The sequence below is a fragment of the Apaloderma vittatum genome, unplaced genomic scaffold (assembly GCF_000703405.1).
Source record: "Apaloderma vittatum isolate BGI_N311 unplaced genomic scaffold, ASM70340v1 scaffold43840, whole genome shotgun sequence".
Lineage (NCBI taxonomy): Eukaryota > Metazoa > Chordata > Aves > Trogoniformes > Trogonidae > Apaloderma > Apaloderma vittatum.
This window is the reverse complement of record NW_009697124.1, coordinates 993-14,595: the sequence shown is the minus strand read 5'-3', so window position 1 is coordinate 14,595 and position 13,603 is coordinate 993. Positions and strand designations below refer to the sequence as shown.

General features: G+C 42.7%; 1 protein-coding gene across 1 annotated transcript; it reads right to left on the bottom strand.

The window, feature by feature from the left end:
* Positions 1 to 498: 498 nt before the first annotated feature.
* LOC104279749 (regulator of telomere elongation helicase 1-like) lies at positions 499 to 13,222 on the bottom strand (the record flags this gene model as incomplete). Its single annotated transcript, XM_009877134.1, has 9 exons — positions 499 to 741; positions 3,065 to 3,181; positions 3,717 to 3,854; positions 5,070 to 5,277; positions 6,803 to 6,898; positions 9,594 to 9,748; positions 10,938 to 11,091; positions 12,198 to 12,321; positions 13,107 to 13,222. Coding segments are annotated over 9 exons (1,351 nt in total), but the record flags the coding sequence as incomplete, so codon positions are not given.
* Between the last annotated feature and the right edge of the window lie 381 nt (positions 13,223 to 13,603).

Sequence of the window (13,603 nt, the reverse complement as noted above, 5' to 3'; positions counted from 1 at the left end):
GTGAATCAAAAGTGATTGCTTATCCCAAAACCTGGAATTGATTCAAGACAGCGTCGGTAACAGTCAGTGAGCAGGAGAACAAAACTGAGTCAGTTCAACAGTCAGCACTGTCTTTTCTGAACCATATGTAGTAACTGAGAAGGGAAAAAAGAGGCAATGAAATAATTTGACTGAAGGTTAGGACTGGAATTCCTGAGGTTTTTACCTAACATTTCCAATCAACAATTTCTAACTGAGCAAACAGAGATAATGTTTTATAACCTTGACCTTTCTCACTCTTTAAGTGACTCTCATTTAACACGTCTTCCCCCTGCTCCACTTATCTGGTTCGCTAAGCCAAAAAATGGGAGAGGGGAAGCTCACCAATTCTACAAATTTCTCCTAAAAGTGCAGAATTTGCAAACTGATGACCGGTGAAAGGTCATTCCTCATGTGAGACTGCAGCGCCTACATCACCTTTTCAGCTAGAAGCAATTTAAAAGGAAATAAATCCTTTACTTTGTAGGAGATGAAAGTCTTCTGGTCTGTCAGTGGCAAGGGCTGCTATCACTGCTATCATGGCATCATAGTCATCTGTCCTCTTGTAAGCCAGCAGCGCTTCATGGAAACGGCTGTAGGCACTTTTGTCCAAAGCCCTTCTCACGTCGTTGAGGTAGGAAGTGCTGAGGAGCTGGTAGGGATCTCTCTTCGAGCTTGAAGCTTCTTCAGCATCTTTCCTCCGAGCCCGACTGGCGTTCAGCCCTGAGAGACAAAGAGCACACGTGAGCAGGCTTGGGGAGGCACAAAGAGCTCGCTCCTTCACATCCACTCCTCTTTTCCTTCAGACAGGATGGGCTGATTCAAAGCGGTGAAACCAACATTGTGGGCACAGCCCCACAGGTCCCCACGGCACGGCCTCGGGCAGAGCCAAGGGCTTCTCCTGGGAAGCAATCCCTAGAATTCCTTTTAGCATCTTGTGGAGTTGGTTTGATATTTCAAATGGGGAAATGCATCAGCTGGTCACTAGGGAATGAGCAAAAGGTGATGCAGAAGACGTGATGCACAGAGGTCAGCAATAAATTAGGTTTTTGTGTTAACACCAAAGGAACAGAAGCATTTTAAACGTGGCTTAACCAGCTATAATGGCTCTAAGGAGGCCACAAAGATCATCTAGGGGCTGGAGCAGCTCTGCTATGAGGACAGGCCAAAAGAACTTGGATGGTTCAGCCTGGAGAAGACAAGACTCTGGGGGAACCTTATCACTGCCTGCCAATACCTGAAGGGAACCTCCAGGAAGGCTGGGGAGGGATCTTCTACAAGAGCAGCCAGCAGTAGGGCAAGGGGAAATGGATTTAAACTGAAGAATAGGTTTAGGTTGGATCTTAGGAAGAAATTTTCAGTGCGAGGGTGGCAAGACCCTGGAACAGATTGCCCAGAGAGGCTGGGGCTGCCCCGTCCCTGGGGATGTTCCAGGCCAGGTTGGATGAGGCCCTGAGCAACCTGGGCTGGTTAAAGGCATCCCTGCCCATGGCAGGGGGGGTGGGTCAGATGATGTCTAAGGTCCCTTCCAACCTGAGCCGTTCTAGGATTCTATGCTGGCAAGTAAACTTGTAAGAGGAACTGTACGGAGTAGATTTCCCACCCCTTTTATTAATAAAAGGAGAAAGACACGTGTGCGTATTTCCCAACAGGAAAACATAACGTGAAAAAATAACAGCTAACGCCAAACAACCCACAGGAGAGCAAAGAGCAACGCAGGAGTGCGACAGCGCGCTGAGAGCAGCTGTGACCGTCCTGCTAACCTCCACGTGGACTTTGGTTCCAAACGTCAGCCTTTGGTTCCTGCTGCGTTTTAGAGGCAAAAATTCTGGTTTGCATATTACAGGCATGCAAATGTGGATGAAGTATATGATAAGAAATGGATTTAAATTAACCAGCCACATCTTTTGGTACGTAGATCTTTGCACTAAAGAACTTCTCAAGAAGTTCAATAAGATAATTAAGTTTTAAATGCTGGGTTTTGTTCAACTTCCTGAAAGCGAAAAGACATGGGTGTGCATTTTGTATTCAGTATCTTTTAGGGCATATCACACACCCTTTGGATGCTTTCACAGGAGCATACTCTACTTAAGGAGTGAGCAACAAAAACAGTACATCCATTTATTGCTATTTTCTCAATCACTTTTCGTGGAAGCAACAAAATCAATCTTGCAGACCTCAGGACAAAATAATTAGCAAAGACTCTGTTTTGTTCAAGTGTTCTTAAAATACAAAACAAACCAGGGAAAAAAATCAAAAGCAGTAACATGGCTTCATATATGAAAAGCTTTTAAAGCCTTCCAGGAAAAATTACCTTTTAAAATAATAATAAAAAAAAAATTATAAAAGGAAGGATTAGCCTTTGACTATTCTTTAACCTCTGAAGAAAGACTTCTAAACTGTCCAACTATCCTACTCATTTCCTTGTGAGAAATACAAGAAAATTCCCCAGCTGTTCACAGGAAGATCTGTAATCAAATGGCAACCAAGCCTTTGATTTCAAAAGATAAATACTGGGCAGCATGAAGTTAGAGGGATGCGTGTGGAGATTGTGAGAACACATTTGCCAGTCTCTGTTTCAGCATAAAAAACCAGATTGTCCACAGGAGGAGTGTACATACATTACTGATAACTAAACAGGAAACGATTCGTTCTTCATACCTGGATTTCTATGTGTGTAATCTAAAATTACACCCCTTAAAAGGCTCTTTCATGAGCCCTGGACAAACAGGAAGCCCAGCACTCTTGTGCTCACATCACCTTTTCCCTCAGTGACCTTTGCCAGCTCAGTCTCTAGCGCAAGCTTCTGGCTTTACTTGCGTTCCTTTATAAGCACCTTGAGTAAATTTTTTGGTTTTTTGTGTTTTGCTTTGCATGATCCTTGCTGAAAATTCTGAATTGCCATCGCCCCTACCCACAGAACGCGAGCTGCTGTGCCAGGTGAACACAAAAAACATTGGTTCCCACCAGAATTTGTAGTCTGTGGTGAAATAAAACATAATTTGTGTTATCTAGGGACTGTGCTTTTATTTACTGTGAGAAGTACCTGCACTGTTCAGTCCTGTCTTCAAGTGGACTCCTCCCCGGTTCAAGTGGAGCCTAGGGTTTAGCTGAGCACCCAAGTCTTCTGAGAATTTGGTTTTCAGCTGCCTCTGCTTTTCTTCTGTTAAATCAAACCAGTCTGTTAACAGGGAGCTTAGGGCAGAATGAACATAGAATAGTGCATGTCAAAAGTATGCCATTCCGTGCTGAAAACACCTGTTGAAGTGCTTCTCTGATAAGAGGGAATGAGCTAATACCCTGCTTTTTTTAGAACTTCGTTGTTCCAGGCTTTCAAAAATTTCAGAAGCTCTATGAGGACAGGATTACACTCTAGGCACAATTCTGGTGCCCTCTAGGCACAATTCTGGTACATCTCAATGCTGGTGGCTCTATCAGGATATCAAAGACGACACACAGAAAGTTTTTAAACTCAGATTAATGATTTAAATAGATCTGTAAAACCCCCTTTTGAAACAAAACAGCATCCTCACAAATGATGCAGTAACTGACACTCATGGTAAGGCACTGAGAGTGGAGCTTTAGCTCACTACTGATTAAACCAAATTGCCTTCCAGCCTTGTAGATCAAGATGCATCTAATACGCAGAAATACAAGGGGCCCATGGAATGACAGAACTGCTGAGCCAAGCTCCTCACCTGTTTTCTTGGCCAGCAGCTCCCTCTCTTCCCACAGGAGGCTGTGCTCAGGTTTGTAGCCGCAGCCCACTCCAGTCAGATTGCAACACACTTCATCAAATTGTTTTTTATGCTGAGGTCGAACAAACTGGTAAAAATCTTTCGTTAGTGAGAGAGAAGAAGGGGAAGAAAGAAAAAAAAAAAAAAGAAAAATCAGTCATTAAATGACAGAGAAGCCTACAATGACAGGACTTCTAGGCGAGGTAACATGAAGATTAAAAAGCGCAGCTAAATAACCTAAAATCTAACTGTCATTATCTAACACTTACGCAATAAGCACGCTTATAAGTTACAAAAGGTCAGCTATCATGCAAACTTCTGGCAATATTACCAGTAGGTAATAAAGTGCAACTTTTTCATTGTGACCAGGAACTAGCTTACCTCTCCCTGAAACGGATACCTGCAGTAAAACATCACGAGCTACCTCATAGACTTTGGGGCCAAAGTATCTGCTGGGCTGATACTTGGAGTAACTGATACACTGTTAGTTTTACACCTTTCTTATTTGCCCTAAAACGCCTGCCAACCAAAATCCTAAACGTCAAATGAACTGTAGGTTTCAGGTGCCTGCCACTTGCGAAAAGCAGACTTAGCCCTTAATTTGGCAATCAAATATTTTATTTACATAGTGAGATCAGCAAATTCAGGGACAGACTGTAGCTACTCTTAGTACTAAGTGCTCATACTGACTTACCCATTCCTTAACTTTAAAATTAACCTTAAATATTTTACAGGATGCATTACTATGCTTTTTTATTTTAGTAAAGGGAAAAAAAGTCACAGAAAAATGCACCCATTTGCTCCCAAGTTGAGAGGGAAATGAAAAATCACAGAGAAAAAACACCCTGTTAAACTAGAACAAATGTTGGCAGGAGTCCAGTTCCTGTCAACGCAGTTGTGAAAAGCCAAGAAAATATCAAAGCTATCCACGCTTGCCCAGATCACTTTATTTAAACAGAAAAACTCTAGATATAATGTCTGTCTACTTATTTACTGCATTAACACTGAGCCCTTATGAGCGCATCTACCCAACTCAACCAACCACACTCCTCACCTTACCTCCTAAGTCACAAGGAATACACTATACTACAAGTTTCCACAGAATCTGATTTTTTTTCAAGCCTGTCAAGATGCAAACTAACATGTAATAATTAGACTGGGATGATTTTTCATGTGGTCCGGGCATACAAGACAACGAACCTTCACGATCATCATGGTGACTGATTTGCACTTCAAAATCCAAAACACGTCTACCCAAGTCTATCAGAAAGGCAAAGGTCACGTAACATAAATATCCCGGGGATGTCACCCCACCTCGTAACAAGACGTGGTTTTTTTCATCCTCTGTAAAGAGAGAGGTCATCTGGGACAACATAGTGTGGAAGTCATCTGTACTCTTGTAGTGCTGGAGAGCCTTAGAGAAGAGATCGTAGTTCTCTCGGCTCAGGGTCTCCTTCACCGTCGCGATGTATGCTGCAGCTCGGGCTTTCTTGGGCTCTGTTGGTTTCGGTTTTTTCGCTTCCTGCAAAGGCAGGAAGACTTCCCAGTAAGCAGCATGACTTTAGGAATTACTCTCACACAAAGGCAGATGGAAGTAACATATTTACAACGAACGCTTTCAACTCACAGATCACCGTCTCTTGCAATTATGGGAGTCATGCTCGTAATGCATGTGTTATTTCCACCCCCAAAAAAATCAAACCAGTTTTAGTTCCACAGAAAAAAACCTAAATCTAACTGGCCTACTTCCTAGAAATGTCCAATTAACTGAGAAACATTAATCTCTGAAGTGGGAGAAACAAAAGAATGGAAGGTGTTCAGAAATTTTGGTTCCTCTAAGACATTTCTTGAGGGCACTATTGACACGAGCAAGCGAGATTACTCTCTCGTGTTGGGAAACACAAGCACCAGGGACCTGAAACAGATTCAGAACAACCCGTCCTTCACAAAAGTGCCTGTGCATTACAACATGCTCACACGTGTGGAACACAGAAGCTGTTGGACCCTTGTCACAAGTATATTATGCCTCAGGCACAAGTATATTGTTCGTTTCCCCAGCTCATTATAATACCCATTTCTAAAATGTTAATCCCTGTGAGTGCTCATTCCCTCACAGAAGAGCGATGCAGGTCACCTCTGCTGACAAGAGCGACTGCTTCAGAAATATTCCTCGAGAAGGCAGTCAGTCTCATTGCACAACTCTATTCTTAGGAGAAGGCTTAAGAAGAGAAATGGTTTTGACTCCAAACCTTTACTTCAAGCTGCTACAGAGGACTGGGCTGACTCACCATGACATCAGACAGCAAACAAACTGCAAACACAACGTTCTGCAGTGAACCTGCTCCCTTCCTCACATCTGGAATATTACCAGCTCCAGGATCCAGTTCTACACCTCTACTAGTTTTGTCTCCCTCACGACTAGGAGCCTGACAGCGCTCACTTAGCGCAGGACCTTGGACAACTACTGCACCCCCCATCACCCAGGGGGCTCTCACGAGTTTATGGTGACTTCTCATGAATTTATCGTGACTCTTCAGCAACTCACTGCATAATGAGTTAATTGAGCTTGGAGACAGGGCAAAATCATAATGCACGGCTGCAAATGTAGTGATCCACCACAGGTGGGGTTGGGATGTGATCGCTTACCCAAACCTGGTCAGTTCTACTGTTCAAGGCTCCATCAGCAGTTGGCCCAAGTGACTCTTGCAGGCCCCTTCCAACTGATCTGTTCTATTCTAATCGAAAAGAATGAAACCACCCACCACAGCTGGTCTAGGAGAAAATGTTCACAAGGTAGCAAATGTCAGAAAACAGTTCTTTTCACTGACTCACCCTACCTGGACCTGTGCTTGATTGTGCCTGGGACATCTAGATTTGAGAAAGAGCATGACAGAAATAGCTTTCAGATGTGCATGGACAAATATTTACAATTTGGAGAAAAAATGTAATTGCTCTGGCATCAGTCACCCATCTGCCTGGAAATTTGCAATTCAGATTAAAGCAGTCTGCAGATCAAAGAAATGGCATAGACATAAGACAACACATACTGTATTGCTGATTAGCTTTATCTTCTTCCTTCCTCCTTTCTGCTCATCTGTTAACCTCTTCTCATATTGAAGCGAAAGCGTTGACAGACGTTGTGCCTGTGAAGATTAAAAGAAAAGAAGAAAGGTAAAAATAAAAAAGCTTTTCAAAGTTACCATTTAATTTAGCCATTTCCAGTAGTGAAGCTCATTACCTAGCTTGTGAAATCCATTCAAGAAAGTGAAGCAAGTCAGCCTAAACGACTGCAACAGATCCTGGGACACATGTTTCTAGAAGGTGATCTTTTACTGGACAAAGAGACCAAAACAGTTGAACCTACAAGGAACTGTTTTGGAGTAGCCCTGGAAGTAACTGCTGCCTCCCATGCCCTTTCACTTTCCTGCCTGGGAGTACATCACTTCTAAAGAAAAACCTCTGTCAGGCTTTTCTTGGGGTATTGAGAAGATGAAGCAGACTTGTAGAAAATATCAGGGCAGACAGGATGAGACAGCAGGAGAAACACCTGTGGCTTGACGAGCTCTTTAAGCACCTCCCATTCCCAGTAACAAAGAATCATGCTCGTAACGCGGCGACTGGGAATATCAGTATATAAAAGCTCCAAAATAGACATGAGTGGGCAAAAGCAAGAGGAGTGGAATTGCTTAACAGCAGAGACTCTGATATTAGATCAAGACAGTATCAACCACATTAAAAAAAACCACCACTCAAGTACCAGAAGAAACGCGAGGTAGCCGTGTATTGCCAGGTGGTTTCTACACACCTGTTGAGAAAGCAGGGAAGTGATTTACTTCTTTGCCCTTGCTCAATAAAAGAATTTCATAGCAAGGATGTGACTACCAGTGCATTTAAAGTGTTCATTTGTGAGAAGAACCAGTGAAGCACAGCAGTACCCCTACGTTACACTGTGACCACTAAATAGGTCTATTCAGATCACAAAGCTTCAGAGTCAAATTTAACTGGCTACAACTAAACCAGCAACACCAAAAAAAAGCCCAGACCCTTAAGCCAATAACCTCAGATTTGCCAGTTTGCAGAGCTGGTTGCCGATGCTCACAAATAAAGCCTTCAGTGCACTTGCAATATGGTAAGGATATTGAATTCCAGACAAGTCCGACCACGGTTTAAGTGCAGGTTTCAATATATTTTAAGCACCACGTAACAGAATGGGGAGCTGGAACACAAGCAGCAAGCCAAACTTTCATGATACATGCAATAAGTCAGAAAAATGAGCAAAACCATCTTTTTAATCTTGGACTATGTAAAGGCATCATCACCTTGAAGAGCACGATCCAGAGGAAATAAGGCTTCCAGAAGGTATATCTCACAAGGAAAAGTGATTAAGGGCACCTGCCAAATCATTCTTTGAACGGACTGAGAGACTATTACTTGCATTTTGATGGCCTGAGATGCCAAAGGCTTCTTTTCTTGTTTCACCCCAAGCAAATTATTTCACAATGGCAGCAGCTAAATGGCCATTATTTAATGAACAAGGACACGGTATAAGCTTGATAAAAGAAAAAACAGCAACCACAGATACTACAATGGACAGCAAAGAAAGCTACGGAACACACCCATCCCCTTATCAGTCCAAACCCAGTGCTTATTAAAATCAGACTGAGGGTGAAAGCTGGCTCAGGACTTCCCAGGTCTCTGGAGCCAGAGTCCACCAGTTCAGGTGCAGCACTGGGGGACGCCACGTTTCCCTGCAAGCCACGGAAGAGCAGTAACACCAAATGCAGGAAGCAGACACGAACTGACTTGCTGCTGAGCATTAGGACCATCAGTTTATCCAACATAAGGAAACGCTGCGCTACGCCAACAGCCGCGTGGCTGGGTTAAAGAAATACTGCAGTGGAGTTACCAAGTCCCTGGAGACGCGCCAGGCTTTCCAAAGAAACAGTTCTGGTGTCTGTGCTGTAGCGTTCCATGGGTGACAGAGCCAGTTTCTCAATACAAGTTAAACATTCTCCATCCTTGTTCGTTTCTCTAGGTTTGTACACTCCCTGTGTTTTGTATATGACTCTATCCATCCCCTTTAGGCCTCATTAGATATTCCCCAGATACTCTTTACACCTCCACACCTTCCCTCAGGCACAGAATTGTTAAGGTTGGAGAAGTCTGTTACAATAAGCGTTCCTGGTGTCCACACATTAATCATGAGCCACACTGAGTGTGCAAGGCGGCAGTAAAATGATCCTGCTGATGGCAGTCAGGCAAGGGAGGTACCCCACCAACAAGTGCAAGCAGGGACTTTGGGAAAGCAAGAGCACCACAGCCTAACCACTGATGTACTAAAAATACCCATCCAAGAGGAAAGAAAACGAGCAGCGCAGGAGAAGCTCTGTTGATCTCAATGCAACAGTGGATTTTTGATTCAGATTAAGTGCAATGTCTAATTCATAAACCTTCCCTGCTTCCTTTTTTGAATTCAACAGCTGGTCACGTACCAAGTGATGATGCAGATTCCACCTAGGAGGAACGATGTTATCTACCCACCTCTTCTTTGAGAGGTCTTTGCTCTCCAGAGAGCAGTGAACTTTCAGAAATCTACATGGTCAGCAGCTGAAGAGCACAGAACAAGCGTGTACCTGTTGGTCACCTAGCCGAATGTGGCACGGAAATCCTTTGATTAAGCTTAATTATCAGAATTTGCCGTTACTAGCACTGATTACAGTGAGCTTTTTTTTTGAACAGGGTTGAACTGGTGCTCTTAAATCAACACCAAACTCATCTTGCCTCAGAGCCTCCAATTTTTACTTACAAGCAAGTATTTTGCAACACCACTGCTGTTACCTTCTCCTCTCCTGGCAGGTCACTTTCCTCCTCTGCATCTTTGTCGCTCTTCTCGTTGTGCTCCAACGCTTTCAAGAGCCCCATCCATGGTCTTCTAGGCGACACGAGCTCTTGTTCATACTCCACGCATAGGCTGGATGGTCCAGCTCCATTTCCTAGCACCACAGCAAAACAAACCAACATTCCACGTTTTCTCTCGCATTTTCTTTGACTTGGCAATACCTCAGTATCTAACACAGCATGGTCGATTTAATCTCCCACATTTTGCAGAACTGCATTATATGACTTTGCCAGAAGACTGGTTAATCACTCTCAAAGTTGCTTAAGCATTTGTTACTACAACCTGGCAGATTTCTCTCAAATCTTTCCTTAAGTGATGGTCACAGCTAATCTCAAAATGCCTTAGGATCAATGGGAAAAAACCCTCTTACTGCAAGTTTTCTGGCCTTAACTACTTTAGCTTTACGGATTTCCCAAAAACTCAGTTTCTGGTTTTGGAGAGATTCTGCCATGAAATATGATTTACTACTTTTAAACAGAATAAGTTTTTTTAAAGCCTATAATTCCCACAGTATCAATATCTGTAAGACACAGTCATCTCTGATCCCAAGAATACGCATCCTCACTAACGAGGATCCAGGTACGTTTGGGTTTAGATATAAGAATTTAGAGCTGTAGGCAATGTTAAGTTAACATCAGTTTGCTACTTCTAAAGGGCATTCTCTTCAAAATATTTTCACTGTTTTTTGAAACTACTCCAGCAGTCAGTTGAAGCTGGCTTAGATGTGATGGGAAATCACTCTCACACTCCGTTGTAACTCTTCTGGAACCACATCTTTAAACACAAAGTCATTGTTCTGTTCCAAACCAGCAAGCCATCAAGAATGGAACATTCTGAAAGAGTATGTGAGGCGAGAAATGCTTTATTCTTTGGCATCAGTTAACCGTGAATTTTAAAACACTGTTTTGTTCCAAGGTCAATGCCCTCTTTCCGTTTTCTTTCTCCTGCGTGTAGGAGTCATTCATACAACAGGATGGAAGGAGAACACGTACAAGTCAGTGCTAGTTAGAAACAGACTTCCAGTTCTTAATTTTTAATCTGTGATACTCCACCAAACTGCTTTTCTGCAGGACACTTTCTCAAGCTCCATCTGCTTCTTTGCTCTGTTGTTGCAACTGCTTCCCTCATTTTCTAAGGACAAGCTACATCCCTCCTCGTCACACTTTTACATCCATCTTGGAGCTTTCCTTGCTCTCACTCCCATTCCAGTTTCTAGTCTCTTACTCCTGTTTTTCCAGTTCAGCTTGAAACCAAAAAAGGTGTCTCTGAGAAGTCAAACCTACCTTGTCGTTTCCTCTTCAAACTGGGAACATGGTCGTCCAAGTTTTTGGCTTTTTTCAGGGAGTGGATCTGCTCAGATGAAGTAGATAGGGCCGTATTGGTCTCACTCAGGGAAGCAGCAGAGCCAGAAGGACATTGTGGCAGGGGCGGGGGCATCTGCAAGCAGGTTACAAAAATGCTACAGCAGGCAAAAGCTACTCTTCCATCACACTTCCTTTGCAACCAAAAGTTTCTGCAACAACCCCAAGACATCTCCTTTTTCCCCAAATAATCTTTGACAGCAAGACTGTTAGCCATTCTGGGTTTACATGCTTTTGAAGAAAAGGATTAAATAACTAGGAAGTGACACAGATGGATGAAATGGAGTAAGCAGCTCAGCACTAAGGGACCTGTGTAATAGAAAAAAAGGTCACGACCCTGCTAAAGAGCAATTGCTTTCTTATACTGTCCCTGCAACGCAGCTCCTCCAGCAATGCACGTTGGGTTGTGGTTCTTATTTATCACCAAACTCTCCTTTATGAACAGTAAAGATCATCAAGTCATCCATCCGTGACTTACTTTGAACAACTTGTATTTGGCTAAAGCATCCTCCAGGAAGTCATCCAAATCTGTATATGAAATTGTAGGTTTAATCTTAAAGGTAATTTTCACCTTAATCTCTATTTTGGGGACAAAGACTTTCCCATGTCGGCTTCCAGCCCACTTCTTGCTATGACTTTCTCCAGTCAATTAGAAAGTCTTTTTACAACACTTTTTAAATTAAGGAACTATTACTGAGAAAAAAACCTTCCTAATGCTAAGAGAGAAGCCACACTAGTAAAAATGACCCACTGATGAACTGTAACAACTGGTGGGTTCATCTTGCCCTTTAAACTGGTCAACTTATACTTAAATTTAAGGGTTTGACTGGTTCTTCCACACGTATACCCTCTTCCTGAGGGCAAGACAACAAGCTTTTTGATGCTAACATCAGTTCCAGTCATAGAAAGCTGTGTTTATTTATGAGGGACTGGAAAAGGAAGTTATTTTTGTGATCTAACCTAATGACTTGACCAGCATGACAACACATCCTGTCCCTGTTCACTCTTTGAGAAAGATGAAGCATCTCTCCTTTCCCGGAAAACTACCGATGTTCAGAAAAGACAACTGATGGAGTGAGAAGATAAGTGACTCCATCATATGGTTCATCTGGCTTAGTCTTCCCAGTTTCCAACACTATCAAAAAAATAAAAAACCAACCAACAAATTTTCAAGATACTCACAGTTTCTTGAGCAACACGAAAGAAGAGGGAGACGCTTCTGACTGCATGCCCAAAGTTGTCATAAACGTTCACATATGGGCGGACCCACGATGGCAACCGGCTTCTCACCTCACAAGTTGTGAACCTGTGCGGAATTGGGAGAGAATTATTTGCCAGGATGGCCTACATGAATTCAATCGATGCTAGATCGGGGTCCAAAAGGACTAGGGAGGAGCACCGAAACAGCAGAAGGTTGAAACAGCACAATAAATGAGATGAGGTGATGGCTTTGCTCAGGAGAAAAGGGCTCTGTTGGTAGCACGCACCACGCCATGAGCCAGTTCTTATCTTTTGCCCATAAAACCTTTAACTGTGCAACTGTAACTATGAAGCAGTGAATCGTGACGTGCTCGCTGTCCCCAGTCAAGCCTCAGCATTGAGGCAACTCTTGTTGTCCATTATATTCATAAATATCCATTAATATAACATGCAAGATAACATTAATCTATTAATACAGATTGTATTGTTTCAGCAATCTAATCTTTCCTCATTTTCGTTCCCCTCCTCTCACAAAGCTGGTCACTGCCTTCTCTAATGACAGATGGAGAAAATGTAAAACCACGTTACCACACGATTCCCAGTAGTGTTATGAACATGAATTCAACAAACTTGCTTATTTGGCATTAATAGCATTAATCACTTTCTGCAGCTCCAAGACAGCATATTCTAGGAGCAGAAAGCAAGAATCCAGTTATCTTCTTAAAACAGTGCAATATTTATATAACCTGCTAAATGAAATAATCTAATCACTTCTGAGCCGTAGCCTTCTCCAACCAGTAATATCAGCGCATTTTATATCCAAAATACCGATACTCGTGTTGGGACATGAAGACATTGATGCATGTTCATGTTCTAGAGCCAAGGTTTCACCTTTGGTCACAGAGGAAGATCGCACCGTAGTCTTGGCGATGTCTGATGACCCTGCCAATGGCCTGATTGACAGCCCGGGAAGCCTGCTGGTTGTACCACTCACGCCCAGATAAATACTGCAAGAGGTGGAAGAATTAATATTATTTATGAGGTAAAATGTGTTCTCTGTGCTGTACTGTCACTATTTCTTTCTAAAGTAAAAAAATGTATCCAACAAGATCTGACAAATCTCAAAAAACCTTAGAAAAACAAAATACAGGCTGACTCCAGTATCACATCTGAAAAACAGACAACTCAAGAGATAATACACAATTTGAGGAGCTATTTAGTACGTGGTGCACAGACAGCCTTGGTAGTGCAAAAGACTCACCATAGCCTTTAAGGTCTAATAGCTACATTTATAATGCCATTACCTCTGATAGCTGAAGCAATAGAAAACCAAGTCCAAGTCCAAACCAACCCAAACCACAAAAAAACAAACTCAAAACCGCACACAT